Genomic DNA, 16375 nt, shown 5'->3' on the forward strand with positions numbered 1-16375 from the left:
CAAAGGGAAGCTCAACAGCCAGAGGTGGGTTTCCACAGGTGGGTGCCCCAAAGCCCCAGCCTCACCCACCTACTCCAGGAAGGATGGTCACCACAGAGCAGAGGCAAAGGGGGAGTGATTGATCCCTGTAATATTTATGCAATTAGCCCTTTGAGCAGAGAGATCACGCTGTCTTCTTAGGTTAGCATTTACAGCTTGCACGTGTGGTGGGATGCCAATTTTTGCTCCAGAAAACGACCACCAGTCAGATGATGCTTTCTTTGATGCAGGGCTACCGAAAGGCAATTCAATCATAATTTAGATCCAACTTTGTCACCCACTGTATGCTCTAGAACAGTGTTTCCCAACCTTGGCAACTTGAAAATATTTGGACCAACTCCCAGAATTCTGGGAATTGAAGTTCAGATATCTTCAAGTTGCCAAGGTTGGGAAACACCGAAACCGTAAGTGACTTAAACAACCTCTGCTTTCATGCACTTCTCATTCACTGGCAGCTCTGAGAAGCAAAGCTCTCATTCGCCTTCCTGTGTCCTGCTTTTAATGGGGACACAAAGGGATCCTGGTGGCAGCTGAAGTGGGCTCAAATTGATGTCAAAAGGACACCCAATTCACGTTTCCCAATCAATAGTTTGGAAACTTAGTTCATTTCTGCTGTATGCAAACATACAGTTGGATGAAGGTGGTGCCGTGGATATTGCCTACCTGGACTTCAGCAAAGCCTTTGATACGGTTCCACATAAAGAGCTGATAGATAAATTAGTGAAGATTGGACTTAATCCCTGGATAGTTCAATGGATTTGCAACTGGCTGAAGGGTAGACATCAGAGTGTTATTGTTAACGGCGATTATTCTGCGCAGTCAGGTTACAAGTGGTGTGCCACAAGGGTCTGTTCTGGGTCCTATTCTTTTTAATATGTTTGTGAGTGACATAGGGGAAGGTTTGGTAGGGAAGGTTTGCCTATTTGCCGATGACTCTAAAGCAGGGGTCTCCAACCGCCGGTCCGCGGACCGGCACCGGGCCGCTGGGGGTTTTCAGCCGGTCCGCGGCGCCAGGGCCCCCTCGGCCTTTCCGCGCTGCCCACCGCCCGCCCGATTTGCCCCCTCTGCTCCTCTGCCACCTCCTGCCTTTCACCGCAGCTCCTCCCGCACCCGGAACGCACGCCCTGCCCGCCTCACATTTGCCGAGAGGACTTTCGCCCCGGGCTCTCAGCAAGGGGGCTGCATGAGAGGCGGGGCCGGCGGAAGGTGATATTCAATGTCGGGGGCGCACGGGCGGTCTTGCGCGCGCTCCCTATCTCCCTGCTAGCCCACTCGGAATACTGTATTCAAAATAAGAAAAGCCTTCGCCGGCAAAGGCTTTTCTTATTTTGAATACGTATTCCGAGTGGGCTAGCAGGGAGATAGGGAGCGCGCGCAAGACCGCCCGTGCGCCCCCGACATTGAATATCACCTTCCGCCGGCCCCGCCTCTCATGCAAACCCCCTTGCTGAGAGCCCGGGGCGAAAGTCCTCTCGGCAAATGTGAGGCGGGCAGGGCGTGCGCGCGTCACCGCTGAGAAGAACGGAGAGAGAACGAGAGTGAGTGAAAGCAACAGACAGCAAGATAGAGAGAAAGTGAGAAAGAGAGAGTGAGAGAAAGGGGGGGAGAGAAAGAGATAGCAAGAGAGAGAGAACAAGAGAGAGAAAGAGCGTGAGAAACAAAACAAGAGAGAAAGAGAGAGAGAGAGAAAGCAAAAGAGACAGAAAGAAAACAAGAGAGAGAAAGTGAGAAGAAGAGAGAGAAAGAGGGGGAGAGAGAGAGAAAGAGAGAGGGGGGAGAGAGAGAAAGAGAGGGAGAAAGAGAGGGAAAGGGGGGAGAGATAGCAAGAGAGGGAGAGAGAAAGAGAGAGGGAAAGGGGGAGAGAGGGGGGAGAGAAAGAGGAGATAAAGGAAGAGGAGAGAGAGAAAGGAAGAGAAAGAAAGAAAGAGGGATAGAAAGAGAGAGAGAGTGAGAGATGCTTAGTGAGCCTTTCTTTGAAGTTGCCTTTCTTTCTTTCTTTCTTTCTTTCTTTCTTTCTTTCTTTCTTTCTTGCTCTTTTTCTTTCTCTCTTTTACCTTTCCTTCCTCTATTTCTTTTCTTTCTCCTTCCTACCTTCTTCCCTCCCTCCCTCCAGTCCTTCCTCTCTTACTCTCCCCTTTCATAAGTTTCCTTGCTTCCTTCCTCTGTTCCTGTCCCTTCCCTCTTTCCTTCTTTCTTCCTTCCTTCCTTCCTTTCCTCCCTTCCTTTCCTCCCTCCATTTCTTGCTTTCCTTTTCCTTCCTCCCTTCTTTCCTCCCTCATTCCCTTCTTTCACTCCTTCCTCTCTTACTCTCCCCTTTCACACCTTTCTTTGCTTCTTTGCACCCTTCTTCTGTTCCTGTACCTTCCCTCTTTCCTTCCTTCCTTCCCACCCTCCGTCCATTCATTCACCCATTCCTCTCTTGATCGCCCCTTTTACGGCGCCGCTGACAGCTAGCTCCCCCCCCCCCACCGGGCCATGGAAAACTGGTCTAGTTGAAAGCCGGTCCCTGGTGCAAAAAAGGTTGGGGACCTCTGCTCTAAAGTGTGCAATAAGGTTGATATTCCTGGAGGCGTCTGTAATATGGTAAATGATTTAGCTTTACTAGATAAATGGTCTAAGCAATGGAAACTGCAGTTTAATGTTTCCAAATGTAAAATAATGCACTTGGGGAAAAGGAATCCTCAGTCTGAGTATTGTATTGGCAGTTCTGTGTTAGCAAATACTTCAGAAGAAAAGGATTTAGGGGTAGTGATTTCTGACAGTCTCAAAATGGGTGAACAGTGCAGTCAGGCGGTAGGGAAAGCAAGTAGGATGCTTGGCTGCATAGCTAGAGGTATAACAAGCAGGAAGAGGGAGATTATGATCCCGCTATATAGAATGCTGGTGAGGCCACATTTGGAATACTGTGTTCAGTTCTGGAGACCTCACCTACAAAAAGATATTGACAAAATTGAACGGGTCCAAAGACGGGCTACAAGAATGGTGGAAGGTCTTAAGCATAAAACGTATCAGGAAAGACTTAATGAACTCAATCTGTATAGTCTGGAGGACGGAAGGAAAAGGGGGGACATGATCGAAACATTTAAATATATTAAAGGGTTAAATAAGGTCCAGGAGGGAAGTGTTTTTAATAGGAAAGTGAACACAAGAACAAGGGGACACAATCTGAAGTTAGTTGGGGGAAAGATCAAAAGCAACATGAGAAAATATTATTTTACTGAAATAGTAGTAGATCCTTGGAACAAACTTCCAGCAGACGTGGTAGATAAATCCACAGTAACTGAATTTAAACATGCCTGGGATAAACATATATCCATCCTAAGATAAAATACAGAAAATAGTATAAGGGCAGACTAGATGGACCAGGAGGTCTTTTTCTGCCGTCAGACTTCTATGTTTCTATTAGCAAGAGCAACTAGGTTGCTTTTTATTTTATTTGTTTTTATTCGATTTTTATGCTGCCCTTCTCCTTAGACTCAGGGCGGCTTACATGCTAGCAGTAGCACTTTTGAACAGAGCCAGCCTATTGCCCCCACAACCCGGGTCCTCATTTTACCCACCTCGGAAGGATGGAAGGCTGAGTCAACCTTGAGCCAGTGATGAGATTTGAACCGCTGACCTACAGATCTACAGTCAGCTTCAGTGGCGTGCAGTACTGCACTCTACGTGCTGCGCCACCCGAGCCTTTTCTTTTCCTGAGTTCTGTGGGTCTAAGGTCCCACATAGGTCAGTGTTTCCCAATTTTGGCCACTTGAAGATATCTGGACTTCAACTCCCAGAATTCCCCAGCCAGCATTTGCTGGCTGGGGAATTCTGGGAGTTGAAGTCCAAATATCTTCAAGTGGCCAAGGTTGGGAAACACTGACATAGGTGATACTTGCTCCGTATCGTGTGCAAAAGCTCTGTATTATTGTGCAAAAGGAATATCCCCGAGGCATTTTCTTTCTTTTTAAAATAGTTTTTATTGAATTATTTACATTAAAAACAAAACAAAGAAAAAAAATGCAAACAAAACAAAACAAACAAAATATCATGATTAATTATTTTGTACATATCCATCAAACACGAGCGATAATGTAAGAAAATTGGTTTTGGTTATTCACTTAACTTACGACTTTGTTGTGCTTTTGACCGCTTAGAATCCATCATAGGTATAATAATACATTTCTTATATATCAAATTATTCATAATTTGTCTCAAAGAGTTTTAACGTTTATGTAAATTCTTTCCTTTTTTAAAAAAAATATGTATATATATATCTATTTCATATAAATATCTCATTTTTGTTTCTTTCTTATTTTTAACCATTCATAAAAATCGTTCTATGTTTTATAATATTCGGAGTCTTCTTTATGGTTTATTTTGAGTGTCGTCATGTCTGCTTCGACACAGTCCATAACTTTTCTTAGTAGCATTTTCTAGGCGGCTCATATGAACGTTCCTCGCCCCTGCTTTCCAGAATGGGTTTACATGGGGCGATTCATACCATGATGCTACACCAGAAAATACCCACCCACCCCGGGATACGTAGACATGGGATGCCTAGGGGGAAAGTTAAGCGACATCATGAGCATCATAGCAACATCATCGTCTGGCGGGACCCAGGGGAAGAGCCTTCTCTGTGGCGGCTCCGACCCTCTGGAACCAGCTCCCCCGAGATTAGGATTGCCCCCACCTTCCTTGCCTTTCGCAAACTCCTTAAAACCCACCTCTGCCGTCAGGCATGGGGGAACTGAAACATCTCCCCCTTGCCCATGTTGTTTTGGTGTTAGATTGATTGTGTGCTTGTTTTTTTAATATTCTGGGGTTGTTTTTTAATGAATTTTTTAGCTTAAAATTGTAATTGGATTGGTGGGTATTGGATTTGCTATTATGTATTGTTTTTACTTTGTTGTGAGCCGCCCCGAGTTTGCGGAGAGGGGCGGCATATAAATCCAATAAATCTAATCTAATCATGGGAACAATGTGAATTATATGGGGCAGAAGCCACAGTGACCCTTGTGCAAGTGGTGTTATGATGCTTGGGGCATTCACCAGGGAACAGGGAGGACGCCCCTTGTTCACTTTGACAGAAGGGTGGTTTCAAGCGCCAGAAGGTTTTGCTCACATTGAGAGGCGGTCAGTCCGCAGGAAAAGACATTTCTGAGAATGTGTGGAGGGGTCCCGAGGAAAGATGATGGAGAGTTCCAGAGTGTCGTGGAGAAGGGACTCAGGGATGTAGACTGCCGAAGGGGAAAGGGGGTCTTCTGGAAAACCTCAAGACAGAGCCCGTCTGTAAACCTTACAACAGCCAAGGCAGCTTCTGTCCAGAAGACCGTTAAACTTATTGCTTTGCTTAACCTCCAGGAATGGCTGGAGGAGTCCTGATAGAGCAGTGTTTCACAACCTTGGGAACTTGAAGATATCTGGACTTCAACTCCCAGAATTCCCCAGCCAGCATTCGCTGGCTGGGGAATTCTGGGAGTTGAAGTCCAAATATCTTCAAGTTCCCAAGGTTGGGAAACACTGTGATGGAGGAATGTGCTTAGAGGGAGATGACTGGTGGAATCTGATGCAACACAGCGGTCTTAACACCACAATGCACATTTTAAACATTTCCCCAGAGGCACCACTGCTTCCTGCCACATTTCTTGTGGGCTTCGGAAGTAGAGGTGATCTCTCAGGGCACGGCCCATCTCTTTGATTCCATATGGACATGAAGGCTAGGCGGTGGTTCATTTAGGACCCAGTAAAGGAAGAGGGTCAAATGTTGGGTTGCAATTGGTAGTAACTCCCCTATCTCTGGCAAAACATAAGCAGTGGGAAGCGGGGGAGTCGGAATCACCACTGAAAAGAGCTGCTGAATAACACCATTGCCACATTCCATTAAGACAGGGGTCCCTGGCCCACCAGCTTAAGCAGAATAACCTGAGCAAGTCCAATTCACAACTGAATTGGGGCAAAATATTCTGGCATAGGGAACTGCTGGGGGAATTCTGGGGTTGTGGCTTTCCAGCACTTGGAGCACACTCTGCCCAGCATCTCGTGGCCGAACCAGGTGCTGGCTACTTGGATTTGAGTGGAGGAAGCGAAGTCCAGCGAGTTGGTTTCATTCGGTTCAAAACCACGTTGCAATGGAACCTTGCCATCCAACCCCGAAGGCTCAGGAGTGGAGTGGGTCAAAATACTGTCAGACGGTTTATTTTTCCATGTTCTTCCCAGATTGAGCTGGAAAATAAAAGAGATAACAAGTTCAACTCTTCTCATTCCAAGCAGATATTTTAGGAGCTACTTTGCTACAGATAAAATTTGAATCATTCTTTGGCGGCAAGTCAAAATAGATTCAGTAAACTGTTGAACGTCAAGATGTACTTTGCCCTGGACTGCAACAGTTGGACTTTCCACTCTGAAAAATTGGCCAATTAAATAACATCCCACCATATTTGGGGAGACTTCCAAGGTCAGTTGCTGAGAGAATTCGCTGGTGAAAATTGTACACAGGGATACATGGCTTTTATATGTGAAGGGTGATCCCTCTTTTTTCAGAAAAAGAAATTAACCTGAGAGAGCTGTAGAAGAAGAATCTTGACAGAACACTGCCAAGAACACATGAACACCAGGCCCTAATTAACAAAATGAAATTCAATGTGGAGAAAAGTAAGAAAAAATTAGGCAAGAAAAACCAAAAGTACATATAGACTGGGTGAAACCAGGCTTAAAGAGTGGTATTAGTACCACATTATTATTATTATTATTATTATTATTATTATTATTATTATTATTATTATTATTATGTCAATACAATACAGCAAACGAGATCACTATGCTGGATTTCGTATTTCATCACCAGTCGGGCGCTTCCCAAGCACCTAAGACTGAGTGATGTAGGGGTGAATTATGTTTGTCGATCCCAGTAAAGCGGCCTTTTGCAATTGACGGATGGAGATTTTGTCAATTCCGATGGTTTTCAAATGTCTGCTGAGATCCTTTGGCACTGTGCCCAGCGTGCCAAGTACCACTGGGACCACTTTCACTGGCTTATGCCAGAGTCGTTGCAGCTCAATTTTTAGATCTTTGTATTTCACTAATTTCTCTAGCTGCTTCTCCTCAATTCTGCTGTTTAACCGGAGGTTAAAACATACGATGTACGGTTGCAGGAATTGGGCAGGGCGGGTCTAGTGAAGGGAAGGACCAGGGGAGACATGATAGCAGTGTTCCAGTATTTGAGGGCCTGCCACAAATATTTTCCAAAGCACCTGAAAGCCAGACAAGGAATAATGAATGGAAACTGAAAAAGAAAAAATGTAACCTAGAAATAGGGACAAATTTTCTGATAGTGAGAACAATCAACCAGAGGATGAGTTTTCTTCCGGACGTTGTGGGAGCAGGTGGTAGGTTTACAATACCTTTATGAACAAACGTGAGAGAACTGCTGAATATTCAGAAACGAGACTGGCCCTGTTCGGGACCATCGTCGAGGAATTCATGGCCCAGGCCATTCCCACACTTGCCACAGGAGACCTGCAAGGAAATTAGAGGGAATTAAGAATAGAAACTCTTCTATACAAAGACCCTCTTTCTACAATCAGCTGAAAAACAGAATTATAGTCCATAACAGAGTAATCCATGTCCAATCCCATCGGGTTGATATTCCTGGAGGGGTCTGTAATATGGTAAATGATTTAGCTTTACTAGATAAATGGTCAAAGCAATGGAAACTGCAGTTTAATGTTTCCAAATGTAAAATAATGCACTTGGGGAAAAGGAATCCTCAATCTGAGTATTGCATTGGCAGTTCTCTGTTATCAAAAACTTCAGAAGAGAAGGATTTAGGGGTAGTCATTTCTGCCAGTCTCAAAATGGGTGAACAGTGCAGTCAGGCAGTAGGAAAAGCAAGTAGGATGCTTGGCTACATAGCTAGAGGTAAAAGAAGCAGGAAGAGGGAGATTATGATCCCCTTATATAGAGTGCTGGTGAGACCACATTTGGAATAATACTGTGTTCAGTTCAGGAGACCTCACCTACAAAAAGATATTGACAAAATTGAACGGGTCCAAAGACGGGCTACAAGAATGGTGGAAGGTCTTAAGCATAAAACGTATCAGGAAAGACTTAATGAACTCAATCTGTATAGTCTGGAGGACAGAAGGAAAAGCGGGGACATGATCGAAATATTTAAATATGTTAAAGGGTTAAATAAGGTTCAGGAGAGAAGTGCCTTACTAGGAAAGTGAACACAAGAGCAAGGGGGCACAATCTGAGGTTAGTTGGGGGAAAGATTAGAAGTAACATGAGAAAATATTATTTCACTGAAAGAGTAGTAGATGCTTGGGACAAACGTCCAGCAGACGTGGTTGATAAATCCACAGGAACTGAATTTAAACACGCGTGGGATAAACATATATATCCATCCTAAGATAAAATACAAGAAATAGTATAAGGGCAGGCTAGATGGACCATGAGGTCTTTTTCTGCTGTCAATCTTCGATGTTTCGATGACTTCTATCAATGCAACATAGCAATTAAAAAGGATAATGTCTTCTAAAGAATTAAAAGCAATACAAAGAAAATCTCCTATGTTTCTATGTTTCTCTGCATTTGTTCAGAAGAAAATGCTACTTCCTCTGCAGCCCCCACTTAGGACTTTCTTCTTCCAATTGCTTTCTTAGTATTCTTAGTTCTTTTGTCTTCTTCCTATTTATAATATTTAAGCAGTGACCAGTACATTCAAGAAGCTTCTAACTGAAAATATGGTATGTACAAAATATCTACGGAGAGGGGCGGCATGCAAATCTAATAAGTAAAAAAACAAAATAAATAAATCTCAAAAGCACTATGATGTTTTCGAAACACATTTACAAAATTTCATAAGGCTTTAAAAAGCTGCCCATGTGTCTGAGCCTGGCCCCCCGAATGGGTTATGGGTCCTGTTTTTTGGCAATTGATAGTCTGGTATTGCAATTTTCTCAGCTGCTGTATATATTTTATTTTGGACAGTTTTGTGTTGCAATTTTCTCAGCTGCTGTATATATTTTATTTTGGACAGTTTTGTGTTGCAATTTTCTCAGCTGCTGTATATATTTTATTTTGGACAGTTTTGTGTTGCAATTTTCTCAGCTGCTGTATATATTTTATTTTGTATAAGAATTAAAACAATTTGAATCAATTGGCTGAGACAGGCATCTATAGAAAATAAGTAAATTCACATTTTGAGGAAAACTGTAAACCTGGTTTTTTTAAAAACAAAGAAAGACAATAAAAAATGCTTAAACTTTTATCCACTGGCATCAATACTGGCTATAAAAAGTAAGTCAAAACATGAGGATAGTTCTACCTCATCCCATTATGAAAGAAGACACCCTGTTACAGAAGCCGCTTGTATTCTGAATAAAGAGATTCTCTGCAAAGCCAAACCTGGGAACTATCCCCAGTTGCGGCCCTATTTGGACAGGGAGTCAATGCTCACAGTCGCTCATGCCCATATCACCTCGAGGTTCGACTACTGCAACACTCTCTACATGGAGCTACCTTTGAAAAGTGTTCGGAAACTTCAGACCGTGCAGAATGCGGCCGCGCGAGCAATAGTGGGCCTTCCCAGATATGCCCATGTCTTGTCAACACTCTGCAGCTTACATTGGTTGCCAATCAGTTTCCGATCACAATTCAAAGTGTTGGTAATGACCTATAAAGCCCTACATGGCATCGGACCAGAATACCTATGGGACCGTCTTCTGCTACACGAATCCCAGTGGCTGATAAAGTCCCACAGAGTTAGCCTTCTCCAGGTTCCGTTGACTAGACAATGTCGTCTGGCGGGACCCAGGGGAAGAGCCTTCTCTGTGGCGGCCCCAGCCCTCTGGAATCAACCCCCCCCCCCGAGATTCAAACTTCCCACACTCTCCTTGCCTTCTGCAAGATGTTAAAGACCTATTTATGCCGCCAGGCATGGGGGGACTAATCCCCCCCCCATCTTTCTGACTCTAGCATTTGAGAATGGTGTGATTGTGTAGAATTGAATGTTTTTTTGTAATAATGGGTTTTAAATTAGTTTTTTAATATTGGATTTGTACCATATTGTATTTTGTTGTTGTGAGTCGCTCCGAGTCCTCGGAGAGGACTAATAAATTATTATTATTGTTGTTGTTGTTGTTGTTGTTATTATTATTATTAATTTATTTATTATTTTTAATTAATTATCCCCACAATTTCAGATGCAACTCTGGGAACCCCAGAGTCTTTAGCTCCACCTGAGGGTCACAAATTCTTTTTAAAAAAAAATAATTTTTATTGATTTTTTAAAATGTAAGATAAACAAAACAAACAACATTTAACATATATAGGAGCTACCATTGCTCCTCTTATCTTATTATAGAAGTCTTCTTAATACAAAAATGAAAAAACTAATTCTATTTAGATCAATACAGAAAAGTAAACTTATCAATAAAATCTCTATTTGTATACAATACTAATATAAAAAATCTGAAATTTCAAATATTTTCTATTAATCATGCAATCATGGTTAAAATAATTAAGCTCAATTAATGAAAATAAAGTTATTCTTCACATTTCACCGTGTGTTATATTCAACGTTATACATATCACAAATTTTTGGTGTCCACTGCAGCCCCAGCCGCGTCCTCACCTTGAAGGCTCCCGGGCGTTCTAAGCGCTTGGCGATGCTGTCACCGTGAACAGGATGCGTGAAGGCCGGCCAAGGGGAGGAATGGAGGAATTTGGATTGGCTGGAGAATAATTCATAGCCACATTTGGAACAAACGTATATTCCTGTGAGCAAAGATGGAGATGGGGAGGAAGAAGAAGGAATATGACATGGAGGAATTAAACAGACACACACTCCCAGGAAGCATGTCTCCTTTTACTCATCTTAAATATCAACCAGAAATAATCTGATCATCATCCCAGGTTTTACAAACCCCATAATTATCACAATTACGACAAATCACGGCTAGAACAATCTTGCTTTGCATGTAATGAGCCTCTCTCATATATTACTTTCACCTTTTTAAGATGCATTCCTGAAATAAATGAACTTTGGTACCATATTGTAATTTTTCGAGTTTCACACGTAGGTCTCTCCCTCTCAATCTCTCTCATCCCTTTTTCCTCTATGTCACTCTGCCTCCCTCCCTCCCTTTCGTCTTTCTCACACCTGTCATTTTTCTCTACCTCCCTATCAGCCTCTCTCTCATTCCTCTCTCTCTCTCTCTGCCTGGCCGAAGCCATCGTCTGAGTTGGAGACTTTTGGCCTCCCACATATTCAAGTTTTACTGGATTTATATGCCGTCCCTCTCCGAAAACTCGGGGCGGCTAACAACAATCATGAACAATATACAATAAAATCCAATAGTGTTACTTTTTACTTTTTAAATAAGGGGTTTTTAGTTACTTTTAAATATTAGATTTGTTGTACAGTACATTGTTTTATTATTGCTGTAAGCCGCCCTGAGTCTACGGAGAGGGGCAGCATACAAATCTAATTAATAATAATAATAATAATAATAATAATTACAATTACAATATAGGATGCATGGGTTCTGTGCGAATTGGGAGGGGCTGTTGCATGAGGGTTGTAAAATTGTAGCAATAACAAATTCCTTCTAGATGCGCAAGGTCATCCTTTGTTCAGCAACTGCACGGACGTTGATGGGAGGTTTGGACATGTTGGCAGAACCAGACTGGGCCATGTGATATAAACCTGGGGGAGCTTTAAACTGCATGGAGAAACCAATGGGATTTGGGTCCCCCCCAGATGTGCCATTTTCAGATGCTATTTGGAACGCTGACTCACTCTCTCTCTCTCACTCTGTCTTTGTGTCTCTTCTCACTCTCTCATAAAGCCCGGCATGCTCTCTTTGGGGCTTTTTGAAACCCAATTTTTTCTTTAGAAATCCAGGCTGGCTGAGGAATGAACACAACCTGCGAGGAAAGCTCCCCTCCTCCTCCTCTAGTGCGCACCTTCCCCACCCCACCATAGCTGGCCAGGAGGGGGGGGGGGCACGAGAGGAGGAGGGAAGCCTAGGCTTGTGCTCATCCCTCATCCAGCCCAGATTTCCAAAAGAAAGAAAAATGGGCAGTGAAGAGCAACCCAATGGGAAAATTCAGTGGATACCCAGGGAGACTTCTTAGAGACAATGCGGATCCTTTGAACTTCTGCTTTCGTCTCATGACAGTCAGCAAACGACAGAGCGCAGGAGTTGATCTGCCCAGGAGGAAGCTTCCCCGTTTACTACTTCACGCTCCAAGAGGGCAGAGTAGGAGAATGAGGGCGGCATTGCTGGTGTAGAGGAGTCCCCTTTCATGCCTCAAACTGGGCCTCCCACGGGTCAGTGGGAGAGGGTGTTTTGTGACTGTCTGTCAGGGATCTCCCGGCGGGAGGCGGAGGGGGGAGGGATGAGCTGGGCCCGGCACCGAGTACGGGAACGCGCGGGCTGACCGGGGAGCGGAGGAGGGCTCCAGCCGAAGGACCAGACAGCTGAGCCCAGGCAGAGGGAGCCCAGCTGCAGTAGTGGAACAGCAGAAGCAGCTGCTTGCGGTCAACCAAGAGGAAGAGGCGCCATCCACATTCCCCCCTTCTATCCGAGGATGTGCAGGGCGGAAAGGAGAGGGGGCCGTCCCACCCAATGTGGTGCTGCCAGCTCCATACAAAGCAAGGGGCGTTGCTGGATTCCTTGCTGCATGATTGCAGCTTCGTGTTTTGCCTTCAACCTCCTGCTGGACTCTGGCCCTCGGGTTTGTGCCCAGTTCCAGCAATATCTCTTCGTATGTCTGGGTTTCTAGTCCCCTCATCATTCTGGTTGCTCTTCTCTGTACTTTCTCTAGAGTTTCAATGTCCTTTTTGTAACGGGGTGGCCAAAATTGAATGCAGTACTCCAGGTGTGGTCTTATATATGTGATGGTCATATATAGATTAGATTTAGATTTATTGGATTTATATGCCGCCCCTCTCCGCAAACTCGGGGCGGCTCACAACAACAATAAAAAACAGTACATAATAACAAATCCAATGCCCACCAATCTAATTACAATTTAAAATTAGTAATTTCATAAAACAATCCCAAGATATATATAAAAAACAGGCACACAGTCAATCAATCAACAAAACAACATGGGCAAGGGGGAGATGTTTTAGTTCCCCCATGCCTGACAGCAGAGGTGGGTCTTAAGAAGTTTACGAAAGGCAGGAAGGGTGGGGGCAATCCTAATCTCAGGGGGGAGCTGGTTCCAGAGGGTCGGGCCCCCCACAGAGAAGGCTCTTCCCCTGGGTCCCGCCAGACGACATTGTTTAGTCGACGGGACCCGAAGGCCAACTCTGTGGGACCTAACCGGTCGCTGGGATTCGTGCGGCAGGAGGCGGTCCCGAAGATATTCTGGTCCGGTGCCATGAAGGGCTTTATAGGTCATAACCAACACTTTGAATTGTGACCGGAAACTGATCGGCAACCAATGCAGACTGCGGAGTGTTGGAGTAATATGGGCATACTTAGAGAAGCCCATAATTGCTCTCGCAGCTGCATTCTGCACGATCTGAAGTTTCCGAACACTTTTCAAAGGTAGCCCCATGTAGAGAGCGTTACAGTAGTCGAGCCTCGAGGTGATGAGGGCATGAGTGACTGTGAGCAATGACTCCCGGTCCAAATAGGGCCGCAACTGGCGCACCAGGCGCAACCAGAAAAGCTGGAGGGCCAGGGTTGCTCAGCTGGCTTATGACACAAGCCTTCAATTAAAGGGAAATATAGCCAAAGCAGACACACACGCGAGAGAATGCAGTTAAAGTTTCTTTATCCAAACAAAAGAGCAGCAAAACTCCCTTTTTAAGTTCAAAGGGATTTCTGGTACAAAGCACACTTGAATACAGTAAGATAACGAAGGCAAGAAAGAAATCCAGGCAATAAACCAGCAACTGGGAAATTCGTCACAGCTACTGTTTTTCAGACGTTGTAAAAACTCACAATGATTTATATCCCAAAGTCCTGGAACAGCAGGTCCAAACAAGTACGATCAGATAATCTTCCACACTATGAGACTGGCACGCTGCCAATTTAACAGCAGCCCCTAATTACTTGAACCCCACCCAAACACAGGTGGACTCAATTATCTTCTGTAATACTTTTGAAGCTGTTCTCTCCTATGCATAGTTCTACACATGCGTGGGTCTATCATTATTTCCTCATCCGAATCTAATGAAGATAAGGAGGATTGGCTTCTTCCTGGGCTGTCTGCTAAGCCCCCCTCATCCATCCCACCAGCACTTCCTTCTTCACTGGCCGAAAAACAGCAAAACAGGCCTGTGACATTTGGATGTTCCCCCCACATCCACCTCCACAGTTCTTGGAGCTGGGCCAGAGCTAATCACAACAAGGGTGGGGCAGTATTGCAGGGTTTGGGCAACTTATGAGGCCAACTTGTACATAGGAGAGAGCCAACACTTTATTTGGTCCTAGAAAGCACACGACCTGCCAGGCTAAATATTCTGGAATAATTGCTAGGCCATCTTGGAAAGAAGCTTGAGTTGGAGAGCGGTCAAAACATTCTCTAGATCAGTGTTTTTCAAGCAGTGTGCCGCGGCACACTAGTGTGCCGTGAGACATGGTCAGGTGTGCTGCGGAGCTCAGAGAGAGAAAGAAACAAGAGAGAGAGAAAAAAAGAAAGAGAGAGAGAGAAAGAAAGAGAGAGAGAGAAAGCAAGCCAAGAGAGAGAAAGAGAGAGAAAGAAAGCAAGAGAGAGAAAGAAAATGAGAGAGAAAGAAAGAAAAAGAGAGAAAGAAAGAAAGAGAAAAAGAAAGAGAATGAGAGAGAGAGAGAGCAAGAGAGAGAGAAAGACAGAGGGAGGGAGGGAGAGAGAAAGAGCAAAAAAGAGGAAGGAAGGAAGAAAGAAAGAAAGGGAGAGAAAGAGGGAAGGAGAGAGAAATAGAGCGAAAGGGAGGAAGAGAGAGAAATTTTTTTTGTCCACCCCCCCCCCCCCCCCCAAAACTGCAACTTTCCTTCTGGCTTTGGAAACGGGGCCTAGCCCTCTTGCCGGGTCCCCAGAAGCCCCTCCCGGTGGAACTTATAGGGGTGTGTGTGTGTGCCTGAGGTTTCGGCTACTGAAGAGCTGCTGGGAAAGGCACCCTTGGCTTGGGCAACTCCAGGAAGACCTTCTGCCGTGAGGGGAGTGTGTGTGACATGGGTGAGCCACCAAGCCTGGGTGGTTTCTGAGGACTTCCTCTTCCAGGAGCCCCTCAGCAAGGGCCAGCCAGAGACCCCCACAGGAGAGGGTCACCCTGCAAGCTGAAGGTCAGGGGGGGCCATCGCGGTCTCACCCTGTCCTACCTCACAGGGCTGTGCTCTGCTATGAATAGAGGCGGGGGGGGGAGCCAGCAGATCTTTCCTGTCTAGCCCCTCTCAGGATCCGGCTCGGTCCAGGGCCCAGGAAGGGCAACAGACATTCCTCCCCACTTCCGGGCCTGGGATCTCCGGGGAGCCCCGAAGGCGAAGCTTTCTCGACTCCCCACCCCCAAATCCCAGGAGGGAGCTGAGCGCCTGCATGGGAGGGGGGTGTCAGCGCGGGCCTGCCTGGGGCCGTAGAGCGCCCTCTCCCCGCCGCCCTCCCGCCTTACCGGCCTCGAAGTGGCTATGATAGATCTCCCCGCCGAAGAACCGGCAGAAGGCCATCGCTGCTGCTGCCCCCGTTCGCTCCGTACCCCCGTCTGCCGCCCCAGGGAAGGAAGAGCCGCCCTGCTTCACCCGCCTCCTGTCCTGAGCCCGCCCCGTGCCCGCGGCTTGCGGGGGGCGCTGCTGCGCAGGCATGGCCTCCCTGGCTGAGGCGGTTTCTGGGCTGGGCCTGAGGCGGGCCGGGCTCGGGAGAGCCGCGTGCTTGGAGTTGCCCAAGAGAGACCGCCTCTCTGTCGTGACCGCCTACAACCCTCCCTCCCGCTCCGCAGCGCCGTTTTCCCCAGAGCGGAGAAGGGCCGGGTTGCGGGCAGCGCCGCTTGGCCCCAGAGGGGAAGGCCGCCGGCGGCCGGGAAAGCGACTCCTCCGTTGCGCTGCTGCCGGGCGCGGCACGGCTCTCCCCATGGCTACCACCCTCCGGGGGCTCCCCACCCGCCGCCTGCCCTTCGGCCTCCTTCAGTAGAGAGAAGGCGACTCTCCACTCACGGAGCTTTTATTCCCCAGAGTTTATTCACACTCGGCCAATAAAGAATCCTGTTCTATTCAGTAGAAGTTGTAACAAATATAAGACAGATTTGATTTTGGCATGTGAACAATCCCACCTTCATCAAAGATCCCTTAGTTCACATCCTGAGGGGCAACAGATCCATTCATGGCAGGAGGGGAAATCCTGTATGCAGATAGTCCTG

General features: G+C 46.0%; 1 protein-coding gene across 1 annotated transcript; it reads right to left on the minus strand.

The window, feature by feature from the left end:
- Positions 1-3976: 3976 nt before the first annotated feature.
- On the minus strand, positions 3977-15845 carry MSRB1 (methionine sulfoxide reductase B1). Its single transcript, XM_070760927.1, has 4 exons — positions 15635-15845; positions 10661-10803; positions 7425-7539; positions 3977-6246 (listed from the first exon to the last, which is right to left on the minus strand). The coding sequence occupies exons 1-4, from the start codon at positions 15822-15824 to the stop codon at positions 6218-6220; spliced, it is 477 nt and encodes a 158-aa protein (XP_070617028.1). The 5' UTR covers positions 15825-15845; the 3' UTR covers positions 3977-6217.
- Positions 15846-16375: the final 530 nt, after the last annotated feature.

The sequence above is a fragment of the Erythrolamprus reginae genome, chromosome 9 (genome assembly GCF_031021105.1).
Source record: "Erythrolamprus reginae isolate rEryReg1 chromosome 9, rEryReg1.hap1, whole genome shotgun sequence".
Lineage (NCBI taxonomy): Eukaryota > Metazoa > Chordata > Lepidosauria > Squamata > Dipsadidae > Erythrolamprus > Erythrolamprus reginae.